This window comes from Dryobates pubescens, chromosome 12, assembly GCF_014839835.1.
Source record: "Dryobates pubescens isolate bDryPub1 chromosome 12, bDryPub1.pri, whole genome shotgun sequence".
Classification (NCBI taxonomy): Eukaryota; Metazoa; Chordata; class Aves; order Piciformes; family Picidae; genus Dryobates; species Dryobates pubescens.
The window spans coordinates 11,187,637-11,205,816 of NC_071623.1; the positions used below are offsets into that span (position 1 = coordinate 11,187,637).

The 18,180-nt window shown below is 38.9% G+C and overlaps 1 protein-coding gene across 10 annotated transcripts in view; it reads right to left on the reverse strand.

The window, feature by feature from the left end:
- The window catches only part of DMD (dystrophin), a 1,125,431-nt gene that overhangs the window by 184,597 nt on the left and 922,654 nt on the right, over positions 1-18,180 (reverse strand). For all 10 annotated transcript variants that reach the window (XM_054165808.1, XM_054165807.1, XM_054165806.1 and 7 more), the window contains one exon: positions 1,269-1,415. In XM_054165808.1, coding sequence (XP_054021783.1) covers positions 1,269-1,415 — 147 coding nt within the window. The remainder of the gene's footprint in view (positions 1-1,268; positions 1,416-18,180) is intronic.

Sequence of the window (18,180 nt, forward strand, 5' to 3'; positions counted from 1 at the left end):
GTGCAAACTGCCTGCCCATGCCTATCTTCTTGTCCATCAGCACCCCCTAGGCCTTTTCCACAGGGCAGATTTCTAACATGTCATCCCCCAGTCTGTATTGATAGTGAGGATTGCTCTGGCCTGGGTGCAGAACCCTGCACTTGCTCTTGTTGAGCCTCATGAGGTTCACCTGGACTCACCTATCCAGGCTGTCCAGGTCCCTCTGGATGCCATCCTATCCCTCCGGCATATTGACAACATCACTCAGCTTGGTGTCATCTGCAAACTTACTGCTGGTTCACTCAATCCCACTGTCTACATCCTTGATAAAACTATTAAACAGCACAGATCCCAGTACAGACCCTCAAGGGACACCACTTGTCACAGCTCTCCATCTGGACTTCAAGCCTTCGAGCACCACCCTCTGGATGCATGAAAGAGCATGCTCACATATGCTCTCATGCACTCTCACAACATTCTAAACTAAGATAGATAACATTTTGGAAAAATTATGTAAATTTGAAGTCTTTATCACAACATAACACAAAATAATCTAAAATGCAATTGCTATATATGTAAAAAAAGTAAGCCAAAGTATTTGCCTTTCCTCACCCCCCACTATTTATAACGGGTTCACCTTCATTTCATAATATATCTTAATATTTTTTCCTGCATTAGAACTTAAATGACACAATTCCTTTCTGAACAGCTTTATTTGCAGCATCAAATCCTGCCAACCACCTGAATGGGTGCAACTAATGCTTGTAATTTTAGAATTGATTCTACAGGTATGGCCTTAAAGATTCCACTGCATAGAATCATTAATTTGCCACTAAGGAATTTATTTAAAACTTCTGCTCCCAAAAATTACTTAACCAATAGTAAAAGAAATTAAGCAGCAGAATTACACTGATTATGTGAATCTGCCATATGTATAATAAAAATATCCATAAAACAAGGACAATAAATAAGGGGAAATGATCATGTAATTGTTGGCAGCAACAAATTGTTAAATATTAAAAGGTAAATAAGGCATTAAATGAGAACTTTAAGCACATGTCAAACTGGGTTATCTGTTTTCTACATGATGGAGCATATGAAAATGCAGCATCAGCTTTACCTTTTACTTTCTCACAGAGATACCATTACTGAAATCCTGTTTCCTTTTTAATTCCTTAATGTACCCCTGGTGCTATCCCACAGGGAAGAAACAAACATACAGTATCAGAAAAAAAAAATTCAAAATTACTTAAAGGCACCATAAAGAAAAAAAACCATAGCAAATGTACCTGTAGCACCTTCCATCTTGTGTTCAGGTCTTCCACGCAGCTAAGGTTGTACTGGGAGAGTTGAATATCAGAGGGAGTGAACTGGTGAGCGAGCTCATTGAGTTGATGCACTTTTTCTTTCAGGGGTACAATTTCTGCTCGGTAAACCTGTGTGAATTAAATATAAATGAAGATAAGAATTAACTTGAGAAACTATTGGCTTTGCTACCATCAGATTAGGCAAATGGTCATGTAGAATTATTCCATGTGACGCTAAAATGAAGGAGCATAGAATCATAGAATTGTTAGGGTTGGAAGGAACCTCAAGGATCGTTTACTTCCAATTCCCCTGCCATGGGCAGGGACACCTCACACTACATCAGGTTGCTCACAGCCACATCCAGCCTGGCCTTAAAAACCTCCAGGGATGAGGCTTCCACCACCTCCCTTGGCAACCTGTTCCAGTGTCTCACCACCCTCATGGGGAAGAACTTCTTCCTAACATCCAATCTGAATCTACCCATTTCTATTTTTTTTTCCATTCCCCCTAGTCCTAGTGTTACCTGACACCCTAAAAAGTCCCTCCCCAGCTTTCTCGTAGGCCCCCTTCAGATACTGGAGGGCCACAATTAGGTCTCCTGGGAGCCTGCTCTTCTCCAGACTGAACAGCCTCAACTCTCTCAGTCTGTCTCCATAGGAGAAGCTCCAGCCCTCTAACCATCCTCATGGCCCTTCTCTGGATATGTTCCAGCACTTCCAGATCCTTCCTGTAATAGGGGCTCCAGAACTGACCCAGTACTCCAGGTGGGGTCTCACCAGAGCAGAGGAGAGGGGGAGAATCACCTCCCTCAACCTGTTGGCTGTGCTTCTTTTGATGCAGCCTAGGATGTGATTGGCTTTCTGGGCTGCAAGTGCACACTGGTGGCTCATGGTGAGCGTCTCATCCACCATACTGGTCATGAAACAGTTAATAATTCATACTGACTTGAGGTATCAAGGGTAAATATGTTTCAGAAAGTGACATAAATTTGGAACCTTCATAGCAATTTTTGGCAATATTTGTAAGACACAAGCATAGAGAATGATGCAAGTGCCACAATGTGAGAGAAGAGACGTATATCAACTTCGTGACAGCTGACTTTTCCATGTCACCAGTTTTATACCACTGGAACAAAACTGACATTACTGGAAAGAGTACATTTTAATGTAAAGCAAGGTCACAGAATCACAGATGCATGGAATGGTAGGGCTTGGAAGGGGCCTCTCAACCCACTCTGTCACAAAAACAAAAGGAAAAGACCTCACATTTGATTTTATCCTGCAGAATTATACATGTGCTTGACCTGATCATTTTAGTTAGTAATTGAGTTCAGACAACAAAGAACATGCTTCAAAACCAGAGATTTTTATTCTTGTAAGGTAGAGGCCTCAGAGATTGAAGATACATATATACCCCAATTTGTGAAGACTTTATTTGCAAATAATTATTTTATTGCCTTTTATTTTTTTTCCTTTTTCTTTTCTGTGGCCCCAAGCCCCCAGCCATGACTCTGTGGTGACTTGGGATGGTCTACTTGATTCCCCTAGTGCTGTTTGGTTTACAAGATAAGGGAATACCCCTTAACTGATGTTACTAATGCCCATATTGTGTATAAGTATACATGAGTATATATTTAATAAATTAATAAATGCAAACTATATTTAATAAGTTAATTTAAAATGTAGACTATATATGAAAAGTATATCTACATACAATAAAATGCTGATATAATAAATGCAGATCAAAGAGCAGTTCCTTCACTACAATGCAATTCAGTGTAGTTCCTGAATTAGAACATTTGATTTACTATTAATTAGTATAGCAATTGGATAAGGCTTTGAGTGATAACTTCACTGCTTAGGCAAAGCATGCAGGCCTAAACTTATAAAGCACTTGTTTTTAAACACATGCTTGAGCATCTGGCACATTTCTGACCAATCATTTGCATCTGCAATGTTGAAAGTGCTGATCTCACTGATTGATATAGATAACTAGGTAAATCACACAATCATTATACCTAAATAAAGGTGAAACTGAAGAGCCTTCCTACTTAGTCGATGGTTTTTGATTGTCAGTTATTTTACAGAGCTGAAAGGCTAAGGCACAGAAGCAAGTCACAATAAAAGCAATCTCATCATAGAAATATGCATGGAAGCCAAACATAAAACTTATCTTCCATCCCCTTTCCAATCAATGTCTTTTAACTGGTTTTACTGCTGCAAGGATCCCAATATTTCATAGAATCATAGAACTATTAGGGTTGGAAGGAACCTCAAGTATCATCTAGTTCCAACCCCCCTGCCATGGGCAGGGACCCCTCACACTAGATCAGGTTGCTCAGTGTTATACTAATTATTGCAATGTTATGTTTATTTTCCCATGTATAAAATACAAGCCGTCTTTAAAGTCTGTCCTCTATTATTACTAAGGCTGATTTTTTTCCAGTGTTTATGTTAGTTAGACAAATCAAAACAGAAACAATAAAAGAATACTGATCAATGCACAACTATCTTATTAATGCCAGGAAGTTTACAATTAAAAATGGTAGAAGAAAAAAAAGAAAAAAACAAATATCCATAGAAAGCTCTGGCACACAATATTGTATTATTAAAAATGTCAGCAACTGCAAAGCTTAAAGCAACAAATAACCCACCAATCACCAATCCACCAAGCAACAAATAATCCACCAATCAACATACACAAGTCTAGAGCTACATTTTTTGGTTTAGAATAAGTGAGTTGTAGTTTTTAAAATAACTCTTCAAACTAATTTGATAACTGGCAGTAATTTCTAGAACTTCTACAGAACTTGTCATGCGTAGAAGTAAAGTTGTAACGTTTCTGCTGGCTTGTGATTGCAACTAGTGTAACTGAAATTTTTTGCAGGAGCATTTTTAGTAATCAGTTTGTGTAGTGCAAGACTACACAAGATTATTTTTGCTGTTTTGAATTTCTTCAATCACAGGTTTATATCAGAAAAATTTAGAGAACAACATTGTTTGCAATATGAAAAAACAACAACACTAACAAAAAATTACACATGGTGAGTTGTGTACCACTACCACAAGGAGGCCTATTTGAACTAATTAAATTGCTCATGGTGCAAATGACTTCTCAGTGTGAGCAGCAATGGGAGAAACAGCACCAAATTATGTTCATTATAACTGTCCTCACACAAGAGACAATTTCAATGGTATGTGATACTGTAGGTGGTAGATTGGATTTTAAATGATCCATACAGTTCTGTTAGAAAATATTTTAAAATGCCTCAGAAAATTAGCAAGAACTCTAGAAAACACACACCACAGGCACTTACACCAGCCAAGTATGAAAAGTCTAGAACGCAGAGCGGCCATAGCCAGCCAGATGAAAAGTTCATCTCACCTAGTCCCTTGTAGGATAGTAATCAGTACAATCACTTAAGGAAGAAGGTAAAGGAAAGCATCAGTTTCCCTCCTCCTTTTTGTACTCTTCCAGCACAGCAATTTGAACCTTGGACACATCGGAGCAAGAAGTTCTAAGTTTAGGAAAGAAAGTTTCTGGAACATGTTCAGAGACGGGCAAGAAAGCTGGGGAGGGGTTTGGAGCACAAGCCCTGTGAGGAGAGGCTGAGAGAGATGGGGTTGCTTAGCCTAGTGAAGAGGATGCTCAGGGGAGACCTTACTGCTGTCTACAACTACCTGAAGGGAGGTTGTAGCCAGGTTGGTGTTGGTCTCTTCTCCCATGCAACCAGCATCAGAACAAGAGGACACAGTCTCAAGCTGGGCCAGGGGAGGTTTAGACTGCATGTTAGGAAGAAGTTCTTCATAGAAAGAGTTATTGGCCATTGGAATGGGCTGCCCAAGGAGGTGGTGGAGTCACCATGACTGGAGGTGTTTAGGAAGAGAATGGATGGGGCACTTTGTGCCATAGTTTAGTTGATTAGATAGTGTAGGGTAATAGGTTGGACTAGATTTCAAAGGTCTTTTCCAACCTGGTCTGGTCTATTCTATCCTATCCTATCCTATCCTATCCTATCCTATCCTATCCTATCCTATCCTATCCTATTCATCTTCCATGAAATTACCTACTTTAATTTTGAACTAATATGGGCTCTTATCATCCAAAATACCCTATTGTAAGCTCTATATTTAGGCTGAAGAACCACCTCCTTTTTTTTCATTTTTTTTAAAAATCTACCATTTGAGACCCACTTGAGACTGTCCCTAATACCTGGTTCTTGAGACAGAGTGGTCAACCATTCCTATGGATTTCATGCTGATGCATATTCTACAAACTCTCCATCATATAGTTTTTTTCCTTCTTCTGTGTTTAAGATATGGAGACTGAGATAGATTTGATTAAATGTGGATATCCATAAGATATTTACAACTGACTTTGGTTATATAACCCTGTAATTACTATAGTATGGCATGAATTGCATTCTGAATTGCAACAACTGAAATGAGCAGATTTTCATGGACTATATTGTGAGCCTAGGCAACTATCTGGCAGATGTGAAATTACACAAGACAAACCCCACTCATATTCCATTTATTTTGTATTGTTTACCTGTTATCTAATCTGTGATAACACATTTTAGATTAGGGATCCAAAATATTGTCTACCAAGTCCCTACAACAGGGAGTTAGACCATGGCATCACAAAATTTTCTGCTTTTTCAGTAATTTCTAGCATTGAATTGGTTTTCTGAACAGTCCTGAGTACAGGTGTGCCTGTTATGATTCCAAGATCTCCTTCCTGAATGCTGAAGGAATCTTTAAACGGGCTAGATGAGAGCTCATTATTTTGCATGTAAACATTTCCACATGCTTTGTTCATAATTTATCAGCACTTGATGTCTGCTGCCATTTTTTTCAATCTATCTCCATCTAAAGTACTTTGGATAGGCTGGTATCATCACCAAGATACGCCTCTGCATTATTAATTTTCCATCTAAAGTACTTTGGATAGGTTGGAATCATCACCAAGATATACCTCTGCATTATTAATTTTCCTTTCCAGCTTATTTATGCACATGTTGGACAGAGTAGACCTTCTGGCATATAATCATCTCCCTCAGTGGGAAAACTGACCTTTAGTTTTTTGTTCTTCTATCTTATACAAGAAATAACCAGATAACTGGCTATCTCCCCACACAAAGACCTTCTCTGTTATCCCACAGGAGCTTAGCTTCTTTGCTGGAGGAACTTTATAAAACCCTTATGCAATAGCAAATAGTCTAACCTCTCTTATTAATATGCTCTTGTTTCCTTCAAAGCACACTAGGAGGTGTAAAGCACACCTACTTTTACAAGTGCTATGTTGTTGTCTTTTGTGGAGTTTATCACTGGATTTCCTGGTCCACAGGCCAGACTGGATGCACTATTTAAAAACTATCACCATGTTTTCTCATTACCATTCCTCAAAATAACCCCTTATTTCAAAGAAGAAAATACTGTTAATATCTACAGCTATTTTATATTTCCATTAGAACACTTAATTGAATAGCCATCTGGTTCTGATGATTTGGCCCTCTTAGTAATGACAATTTGGGTTTTGTTTGGTTGGTTTTGTTTATCTGTTTTGGGGTGGTGGTTTTGTTTGTTGGTTTGGTTTGTGGGTTTTTTTGGCTTTTGTTTTTGTTTCCTTTTTTCCCCGACTTCAAATAAAATGATTTATTCTTTTCTTTAACCACTCCACTTTTGCAGGTCTTCTAAGAGTCTTATTTGATGATATGGATTTGGTTTCAATTTCCAGGGTAGTGCCTCCATGCTGTTTTCACACACTTAGCTCTTTTGGTTCTTTTTTAGCAGGCTTTCTCATTTGTGTGTAGTTTCCTTTCTGAACACTGAACATTGCTATGGTAGATTTTTGGGGGTTAATTTTTGTCCCTGTAGAAATGCTGAGCTTCAGTTCACAATGATCTCAATTCCAATAGCAGTGTTTTGAACTTGTACCGCTCAGTACCAAGCCAAATCTCTTCCTTACTGGTTATCCTCTTGGTGCTTCCTAACATTATGTCTTTTCTATTTAGGGCTGGAATATCAAATCCAAAAGGATTTCAGGACAGTGTGTGTAATTGCAGAGTGGTTTCTTACATATTTTAGAATATGCAGGCTAAGCCCCTTCAAATGATTTGCAGATCCTTTTCTGTGTATTTTCCATTACACTTGCTTGTGCTTTGAGTAGCCTGTTCCAAGGCAATAAAACCGAACACATAGCCCTTATCTGTTTCCAGACTACCAGCTCTATTAAAGAAAAACTGATGATTTGTTTAAATATGGTTAGAGTTTTTAAGGATGTCCTTCCCTCCACATTTCTCATTACATACTCGTGGGTTTTTCCCCCTTTCTTTTGTTTAGTGATGCCTAACACATAGAAAAGCATTGACTTCCTCTTTGAAAGGCTGCCAAATATTCAGAAGAGAGATAAAATAAAAAAGTCTAGGTCTTTATACTTGAAGATTCACCAAAAGGAGATGGATTTTTCAATGCCATGAAAAACATGTTGTTTTGTGGGGTTTTTTTAGGGTCCCTAAATCAGTTCAATGAAATCTGAAATTAAATTCATTAATTGTTTGAGTGGAAGAGTAAATAAATAGCAAACAAGTTTATTTCAATGACAACAGAAATTAATGTAGATACTTTGCTAGTTTCAGGGAGTGTCAATCACAAAATTCATAGCTGAAAATTCAGGAAGGAATATTGACTCTATAATGCACACTTCTTAACCCCTATCTCTCTCAACCACATGTACAACAGCTCACTAACAAGTTAGAAACACAGAATTCAGGAATCCAAACAGAATTAAATCAAGTGCCTATAACTTCTGGCCCACTGGAGTTGATGGAATAGTGTGACTAAACCCCACTATGCCACTCAGAAAATGCACCCTGAAGATGAAGTGTATCCTCAGAGTAGTATCTGTTCCTCATGCACAGAGGAAAAATAAATCACAGGCTGGCTTTTATTTATTGCTTGCTATTGTAAAAGTCAGTGGGGTCATTAAACTTGCTTTTTACTCTCACTATGTTTATTCCTACTGATCCCAACACCTACTACATCTGTTCAGACGCAGTCCAGCACAGACAAACTCAGTGCCTTGTTAGCACACATAGCAAGTATGCAGTTGTACTGCAAGCAAAAACATGTTGTTCAGTATTCACCACACTAAAAGAAGGAAAACAACAGTATCCACATACCAAGTCATATATTCTTATATACATCTCAACTCTATGAAGACCATGTTTGGCTGTATTTGTCTTTAAAATTGTATTAAATAAACAGATACTATCTAATAAATACTTATGTGCAAGTATTATCCAATTGTTCAATCCTAAAGTTAAAACATGCAATTGAGCTTTTCAATTATGATTTAAAATACAGTCACTAGTCCTACTGGGTACTTCTTAGATGATGTATTTCTGCAGTGAAAAATATCTTGGAAGCAGATTATTTCTTTGTGTTTCTTTTGTCCTTCACTTAGCTTTAACATTTAGATTTATGTTTACAAGATGAGAAAAATATCTGAAAAATCATGTAAAAACAATTACTCTCCAACCACAGCATAGTATTGCTTTTGAACTATATTGACCTCATCCTGAACACATTAGTGAAGATCAAGACTCAGTAACATTTCTCATATGCTTGGAAGGAGGGACCATGAAGCTCAATGCTACATACACACAGTGGTACCCTTTTGATATTGGAAAGAGAAGTGCATTTCACCAGCACAACAAATGCTTTAAATGTTAAACACTAGCTCAATTACGTCCCTGGGCAACCCTTTCCAGTGTTCCACCATCCTCATGGTAAAGAACTTCTTCCTAATGTCCAACCTAAATTTTTTCTTCTCTAACTTAAAACCATTGTCTCTTGTCCTATCACTGTAGGTCTTTATAAACAGGCCCTTTCCAGTCCTCTTGTAGACCTCTTTCAGGTACTGAAAGACTGCTATTAGGTTTCCTCAGAGTCTTCTCCTCCAGGCTGAACAACCCCAGCTTCCTCAGCCTGCCCTCAAAAGAGTGGTGTTTCAGACCCTTGATCATTTCCCTCATCTTGGACCCACTCCATCAGGTTCATGTCCTTCTTGTGTTGAGGGCACCAGAGCTGGACACAGTACTTAGTCTACTTTTAAAAATCATTCCAAAAGCATGCACTAAATAAGTGTTTTCACTTTCACAAAACTATAAACTGTCTTGAAAAATAAGCTGTAGGGGAAAAAAAGAAAAAGAAAAAAGATAGGGAAAGGGAAAGGGAAAGGGAAAGGGAAAGGGAAAGGGAAAGGGAAAGGGAAAGGGAAAGGGAAAGGGAAAGGGAAAGGGAAAGGGAAAGGGAAAGGGAAAGGGAAAGGGAAAGGGAAGAAAGAATTCTAAGTAGAAAAAACTAGCAAGTAGTTAGCAAATTCTAATCAATCTCCTGTTTTTCTGGGTGGATAATATGGCTTTACTGTATTGATAATTTTGTGTCAAGTTTATAGCCCAAGAGGTTTTAATGAATTATTATAGGATGTAATTTTGTTCAACATACTAGTAACTTTAATTATCTCTAAAAGGAAAGGAAAAATCAAGTACCAGATCCAGAAGTCTTAAAATACAGTTAACATTGTTATTATAGAAACACAGAATCACAGAGTGCCTGAAGTCTGAAGGCACATTTTAAGATTATTTAGTCCAACCACCCAGCTCAGATTGGGGCAGGTAAAAAGCAAGTTCCTCAGGGTCATGTCCAAACAGATTTTGGATATGTCCAAGGATGGAAACTCCATTGCCTTTCTGGGCAACCTATTCCAGTGCCTGACCACCCACAGGTATCTTCTTGTATTCAAATTAATTTCAAAGGTTTTAATTTGCACCCATTACTTCTTGTTCTGTCTGTGTACAGTATTAAAAATCCATCTGTCTCTTCTGCATTCCATCCCATCAGGTATTTATACATACCGATAAGATCCCAAGTTGCTTTTCTCAAGGCTGAGCAGTCACAGTTCTCTCAATCTTTCCTTGTAGGAAAGCAGCTTCAGCCCTGAAATCATACTTGTGGCCTTGCACTGGACTTACTCCACTGAAGTCCGTATTTACAGTATCACAGTATCACAGTATAACTAAAGTTGGAAGAGACCCCAAGGATCATCAAGTCCAACCTGTCCGAACAGACCTCACAATGAGACCATGGCACCAAGTGCCACGTCCAATCTCCCCTTGAACACCTCCAGGGACGGCGACTCCACCACCTCCCTGGGCAGCACATTCCAATGACGAATGACTCGCTCAGTGAAGAACTTTTTCCTCACTTCGAGTCTAAACCTCCCCTGGCACAGCTTGAGACTGTGTCCCCTTGTTCTGGTGCTGGTTGCCTGGGAGAAGAGACCAACCCCTTCCTGTCTACAACCACCTTTCAGGTAGTTGTAGAGGGCAATGAGGTCACCCCTGATCCTTCTCTTCTCCAGGCTAAACAATCCCAGCTCCCTCAGCCTTTCCTCATAGGGCCTTGTATCAGGGAGCCAAGGGGAGGAAACACCTTCCACAAACTGCTGGCAATGCTCTTGATGAAGCCCAAGGTTGGCATTCTTTGCTGTGAGGATGCATTTCTAGCTTACAGTCATCTTTTCTGTCAGAACCCCAAGGTTCTGTTTCTGCAGAGATGTTTTCTGGGTGACTGGCCCCTAGTGTGTACAGTTGCCTGGGGTTATTTTTCCCAGAACATCGAATTTAGCATTCTCCTTATTGAACTCCATGAGATTCCTCTCAGTGCAAATCTCCATACTGTCAACTTTCCTCTGAATGGCAGCACAGCCATCTGGTGTATTGGCAGTTCATTCCAGTACCGTGTCATCTCTTTGCTTAATGAGGGTGCATTCTGACCCAAGGTCTAGTTCATTAATGCAGATGTTAAATGATATTGGCCCGGTATCAACCACTGTGATACCCCAACTAATGACTTTTCTTGAGATTGTCTTGTCCATGTGCCTGGAGATAGCTTCAAGGATTAGCTGCTTCATCTGAGAGATTGAGGTGAGGCTGACTGACCTGCAGTTCTCCGAGTCCTCGAAGGTAAGACACTTGCTTTTTTCCAGGATGCAGGAATCTATCTCTCTTGCCCTGCCATTTCAAGGACAATAGAGTGGCCTTGCAATAACATTCATCAAATCATTCAGCACTTGTCCCTGCATCAGGACTTATGTATGTCCAGAATTATGAACACGAGAAGTCCATTCCCTTGTATGTTCAACCATGTGTTTTGATACTTAGTATGAAACAGATTTCAAGAAAGGGCCAACAGTGCCTACAAAGAAAGCCTGCTTCCCTGATTAATGAGCAGCACTTTCGTAGGCTGCCAGCCTTATGCCAACCTGGCATTTTCTTGAAGAACTCCCTCACACTGAAGAATCTCCTGCTAGCACGGGTTAAACCTCATTCTCATAACCAGTGAGAGAGACACAAAAGGACATGTGGCAGCGTGATGAAAATATGACATGGCTTAGGAAGAAAAGCTCTCCTGTGCCAGTAGAATTTGTGCAGAGAGAGCTTTTTATACCTGCAGCAGCTGCAGCTAAATCAGAGCAGGATCCATTTGCACAGTAAGGTGAGCAGCCGTCCTACGTCTGGGATGCAGCAAATTCCCAGCACTGGCATTTTTCTAAATCAGCTCCCTCAGTGTCCACGTTGAGAGGTATTAATGGGTCAGAGTATATCTTCAGGTTTATATTTAAAACTGTACAAGGTTCTGCCCAGGACAATCTAACAGCCTCTTTTTTTCCCCTTCTCCACCCTCCCCCCATTCAAAATGAATCTCTCTCTTCTCTGATGGGTTGAGTGTGTCCTGATTCAAACTTCAGTGAATCCAGGGACTGTCAGCTGCTACCTCAATATGCTACCTTTAGCTTCCTTTTAAACTCATACTGTATTTTTATTTGATTCTAGTGCATCTGGGAACAGGCAGTGCTGAAAAAAAAGGATTTTAGCTGATTTAATTTTCCATCCTATATATTTTTATAAACTTGGAAGCAAGACCAAGCAAGAATGCACTAGGAGTAGAATATAAATCATCTTCAGCGATAAAAATAGTTCTAATAGAAGACATCAGGGGACAAAGAAAATCAAATGTCCTTTAAGCCCTACCCCATTCTGACTTCTATATTTCTGAATTTGATAACATGTTATGATTGTCAAGTTATTTCCTACAATTTGGAAGAGCAATTCAGTGTTTCTTGAAAACTAAGGATTTCAAAATTTGAACAGAACAAATGGAAAATCAACTAATGTCAGGTCACAAAAATGATCAGGGGGTTGGAGCACCTCTGCTACAAGGACAGGCTGAGGGAGCTGGGGTTGTTCAGCCTTGAAAAGAGAAGGCTCTGGGGAGACCTCACAGGGGCCTTCCAGTATCTGAAGAGAGGCTACAAGAAGGCTGGAGAGGGACTGCTTCCAAAGGCCTGAAGTGATAGGACAAAGGGCAGTGGCTTTAAATTAGATAAGAGCAGATTTGGATTGGATGTTAGGAACAAGTTTTTTACAATGAGGGTGGCTGAGCACTGGAACAGTTTGTCCAGAGAGGTTCGACAGGGCTCTGGGCAACCTGATCTAGTTGAGGATGCTCCTGCTCACTGCAGGGGGGTTGGACTAGATGACCTTCCACACCAGTGCATTCTAAAATTCTATTGATTTCTGAAATTTCAAGGGAAAAACCTATGAGCTGTTGTACTGTTATACATATATTAAAAAAAAAAAAAAAAAAAAAAGTCTAATTGAATAAACAGAAGCATACTCATAAACAAATGCACATATCCTGACATCCTTAGTTACTATGAATTCTTGATTTTTGTTTTTAATCAACAGCTGATGTGCAGTTTTATGATCCCTGAAAAAATACAACCTATGCTACTGCCTCACCATTTATTTAGAAATTGTGCTCTCCTCCATGGAGGGGGAAAAGTAAATGAGCAAATTTAGCTTGTAATTCACTCTACTAGAACAACTGTAACCATGACACGGCAGAGCCCATCACTGCTAAAGTGTTCATAAACAGTTCTGCACCAATTTTTCCACAAAATCAATCTCAGTTACGTTGCAACCCAGAAGTGAATCCGGCAATCAAGAGATGAAGTGCCTAGGAACTGTAGGTAGCTTAAAGCATATCAAAGTGCAATCTGAAAGTCTAACACAACAAACACACAGAGAAAATATAAAGGGATTTTTACAAAGGGAAATATTTATTTTAATATGGTTTCATTCAGCATCCTTAAAGTTAGAAGTACTCACAAAGATATATATGCTTAGGTTGTGGAGCCTTAGCCAACTCTATTTTTAAATCCTTAATAAATCATTCTTTACCTCTTATTAGTTAAATCATGAACAACTCACATTGAACATAAAAGGTTAAATAACTCATGTTCCTTACCAAAGGTTCTTTCAGGTAATAGAGACTGACGGGCATTCTCCTTGCCATCAGTAAACAGTTACTATAAAGCAAATGTTTATTGCCTTTAAAGGCAAATGTAGTATTTCACTGAGAAAAAAAGAAGGCATTTTAAACTGGAAGGACTGCAATAGCTGCGTCATAATATTATAAAACACCTCAAGCTTCCAGATAACAGTGGGTGGACACTTCAGGAGGCAAAACATTGATTCCTTGCATTGCCATAAAAACAGCTTATCTTAAGACACAGATTGTATTCTGACACTCAAGTCAGAGTAAAGCAGTTTAAACAACAAGTTTCAAAACCTCCTCCTGTCTAACAAGAGTTTAAAAGAAATCTCCATTTTCTCCTCTCTCTTACATTGTATTTGCTTATAATATGCCAATATTTCTTTATATTTGCCATGTAATTACTTTGTAATGTTTGGCCTCGTAAAGTTGACAATTATTACCTCTAGAAAGGGGAACAAAGTTTTTCATAGACCTTAAGGTCAAAAGGAGCTATTTGTGGTCTATCCAGTCTCTAACCTCCAGAAGCATGCAAATCAGATGGAACGTTCAAGTGTTTTGCTCAAAGTTATGTTTTCCAGTTCTTGAATTAATATTGTGATTCCCACCCTCATCTTTTCACCACCACTTTAAGGTGCTTGAGAAGTGCAAGTGGGGGGGAAATTCCAAGTCAAAATCTTGAGGTGGAAATTCCTAGACTTCTTACATTGTATAAGAGCATGCTTCAACAATGCCAGACAAGGGAATTAAGTTATGACAGTAGGTTTTAGTCCACTCTGCCCTGGTGAGACCTCATCTTGAGTACTGCATTCAGTTTTGGGCTCCCCAGTTTAGCTGGAGAGGGTCCAGTGGAGGGCTGCAAGGATAATGACAAGGGGCTGAGGGACCTGGGGCTTTTTAGTTTGGAAAAGAGAAGACTTAGAGGGGATTTAATAAATGGGATGGAACAGGCTCTTCTCACTTGCTCCCTGTGATAGGACAAGGAGCAATGGATGTGAGCTGCAGCACAGGAGGTTCCACCTCAACACAAGGGGAAACTTCTTTACTCTAAGGGTCACAGACCACTGGAACAGACTCCCCAGAGAGGTTGTGGAGTCTCCTTCTCTTTCAAGGCCTATTGTGGTGGTGAGAGAAAGTTCAATTCTCCCCCCCCCACACACAAAGAAACCACGGCTAACTCAGTCGGAGAAGCAAAATGGATATGAGCTATATTTACAAGCAGGATGAGATGCAGTGAATATATGCACAATATACGGTATTTACAATATATACAGAAATATACAGCAAAGAACATAATACAGAGCAAAACTCCCTCCTCCAGCCAGGAGGGCTCCCCCCCTGTACCCCCTCTCTCCCTCTCCCTCCCTTTTTCCCCAAAAGGGTTAGAGAGAGAGAAAAGGTAATTATTAAGGAGGAAATTCTGTTAGCTCAAAGCGCATGCAAGAATTTTTCTTTCTTATCTGTTATTCAAGGTTAACAGGTCCCGCAGCTGCTGCTCAGAAGCAGACAGGCTGAAAAGGCAGACAGAACAGAACTGGCTGAGACTCAAAACTGAACTAAAACTTAAAGTTGCATTTTACCTATCTACCAATGAAATTCATTTAGAATATCTGAATGTTTTCAAAACATTCAGCCAGAGTGTTTCAGCAACTGTCCCTTTCTTAAAGGCACAGCCTAAAATGGTCACACCTATCTGGATGCATTCCTCTGTGACCTGAGCTAGATTGTATGGTCCTGCTCTGGCAGGGGTTTGGACTCGATGATCTCTTTGGGCCCCTTCTAACCCCTGACATCCTGTGACCCTGTGATAAATAAGAATAATTTCTTTTTTTTAAGCTAACCTAGGAAAAAAGAATGTTAAAATAGAATGCTGAAATGGAAACTGTTAAATAAAATTCACAAAACTAAACAGCTCTAGGGTTTTTATAGCATCACTGGGCACAGGCTGAGAAATTGTGTCAGGAGCAGTGCCCACCTTCCCAGGCATTTAGGCTGAAACCCTTCTGGGTGGCATGCTGCCCTGCCATATCTTGAAGGATGGCAGGCTATGTTTCTGGAAAATGAGTAGCTGTGGCCACTCAGCTGAAACTAATGAAAATTGTTATTCTTAATCCACTGGATAATCAAATCCAGCTAAACAATTTGCAGGTAAAAAATACAGAGAATAAAAATAAATTGAGTGGCATTTCTATCTGGACAAATTAGTTTCACTAATTCAATTGTCCTGTTAGCAAATTGGGGACAATATTACTTCTACTGCAGTCTCAGAGAGATGCTCACACTATCTGGAACATGAGAAGCACTATAAAGTCCTAAGTAGCAATTATAAGGTTTTATTACGGGTTAACTTCAGACAAAAAGAAATGAAATAAAACTCTGTCAGGCTTTAAATACATAAAGATTAAAGTGAGAAAAGCATAACACAATGGGTCGCTGATAAACATCTCAGGTAATTTAATATTCATTGCACTCCCAGCTCCAAGCACTCCCTAAATAATTACTGTGTACCAGCATATGAGCTTGATAAATTGATTTTGTTTTGCTCATTGATTTGCCCATGTCAGAGTAATATTATCTGCACACTTGATAGTTACAACACCAGAAATAGGACAGTCAAAGTCCTATGAAAATATTTCATTAATAACATAATATTGCCATGTTTCTCTTCATGAAAAAAATATTACCTCTTCACAGAAAGCAGGCAACATTAAAATTAAATTCCATCACCCCTTTTCTTCTCCCTGAACATATATGTCTCTGTGGTTATATATGTCCTTTTGCTTTATGTAGAAGTATTTCAATAGCAGACTATATATAGCAGAACAGATTTGTTATAAATACTCCTTGGGTATACTTTTTCTCCCTTTAACCACCCACTTCCCTGAGCCACACTCACTTAGGAAAGCCTAAATAAAATGGTTCCATTGTGAAAAGGAAAGTGTCACCTGCGTGGTATTTTATTTTCTTGGATAAAAATTTGCATTTACATTAGAGAAAGAAGACTTTGGAACAGAGTCAACAACTCAAGAGCATCTTTGATTTAATGTCGTGTCTGGGAATGTTAATACTTGATCATCAGGCCAAGATCTATATGTGATTTGTTTGTACAGAAAAAACACGTTCAATGCTAGAGTCCCTGCAATTATCATGCCACTTAGGTACTTTAATATTAATGTTTAATTCTCCTTCTAAAGCTTGAGCCCCATTCTTATTTCTGATACAGTGATAAAGAGCAATCGTTTAAAAATGTTCTGGTCTGCCTCAATTCTGAATTTCAGAGGCATAAAACCACAGACAGTTCTTTATACATATATTAGTTAGCTCTCTCAGCAGGCTACCAGAAACCAAGATCAGAGATTACCAATACTTAAAAAGTCAAATTCTGCCTGCAGATGTGCAAGCTGAGCTCCCACTGAAATCAGTTGGGTGAGTTCATACAGGGAAAAAACTGGCTCTAAATGAAATCTGTTGATCTAATAACAGCATGTTCTACCAAACTGGGTTGGAGGTAGAAAAGATTTCCACCAGTTTTGCTTCTTTAGAGTTGAGGACTTTTTCTGCACTTCCTGTCAGGGAAAGTAAACAGTATTATTCAGCCCAAAGATCCTTAATCAAAAAGAAAACAGTTATCTGTTCTCTTGATAACTGTGTTAATACAATTAACATAAATCTGATGCAAATCTTGTGAAATCTGTTGGAGCTCTTCTTTAGTTGCTGATTCTTTTGCAAAATGATCTGCAAAGGGCTGTTTCTCACAGAGTTGCTGTGATTCCTCAAAAATTAATTAAAGAATGTTATTTGCTTGTTTTTTTTTTATTAGCAGATTAAGGTTTCTGTATCTCAATTACATTACTCTTTACCAAGTTGAGTGGTCAAAAGCAGCCTTTTATTTAAAAGGCCACTGTGAGATTTCACTTCTCTGCCTGCTCATAATTTTCTCATCATTCTTATGTAAAAAAGATTTTATACTCTCTCTTAAGACTGGTAGCTTGATACAGACAACCCCCCTATTTAATCCAGTCTCCATAAAACATTGACTATAATTAAAGTGGTAGCATCCAAATATGAGATCAGAAGTGTATAGCTTATTGCAAAAGGAGTAGGCAGAAACAAAGACAGTTTACTGCAGTTGTTTAAAATGGGTCATTGCCATTGTTATTGCCATAGCAAACTTCCCAATCTTATGTGACTGATTACATAGCAACAACATAACGCAGATGAAACTTTCAGTTCAATTTTGTAAATGTATGACTATTACATATGAAATATGTGTTTAGGCTTTGCTAAAGTATATGGAAAATGAAGGAGAGGTGACTGGTGGTAACCAACATGGCTTCACCAGGGGCAAATCAGTCCTAGCAAACTTGGCTTTCTATTATGAAGTTACAACATCAGTGGACAAAGGAAGAGTAACTGATGTCATCTGCCAGGATGTAAAACATTTGACACTGTCCTGCATGGCATCCTGGTCACCAAATTGCAAAGGGCT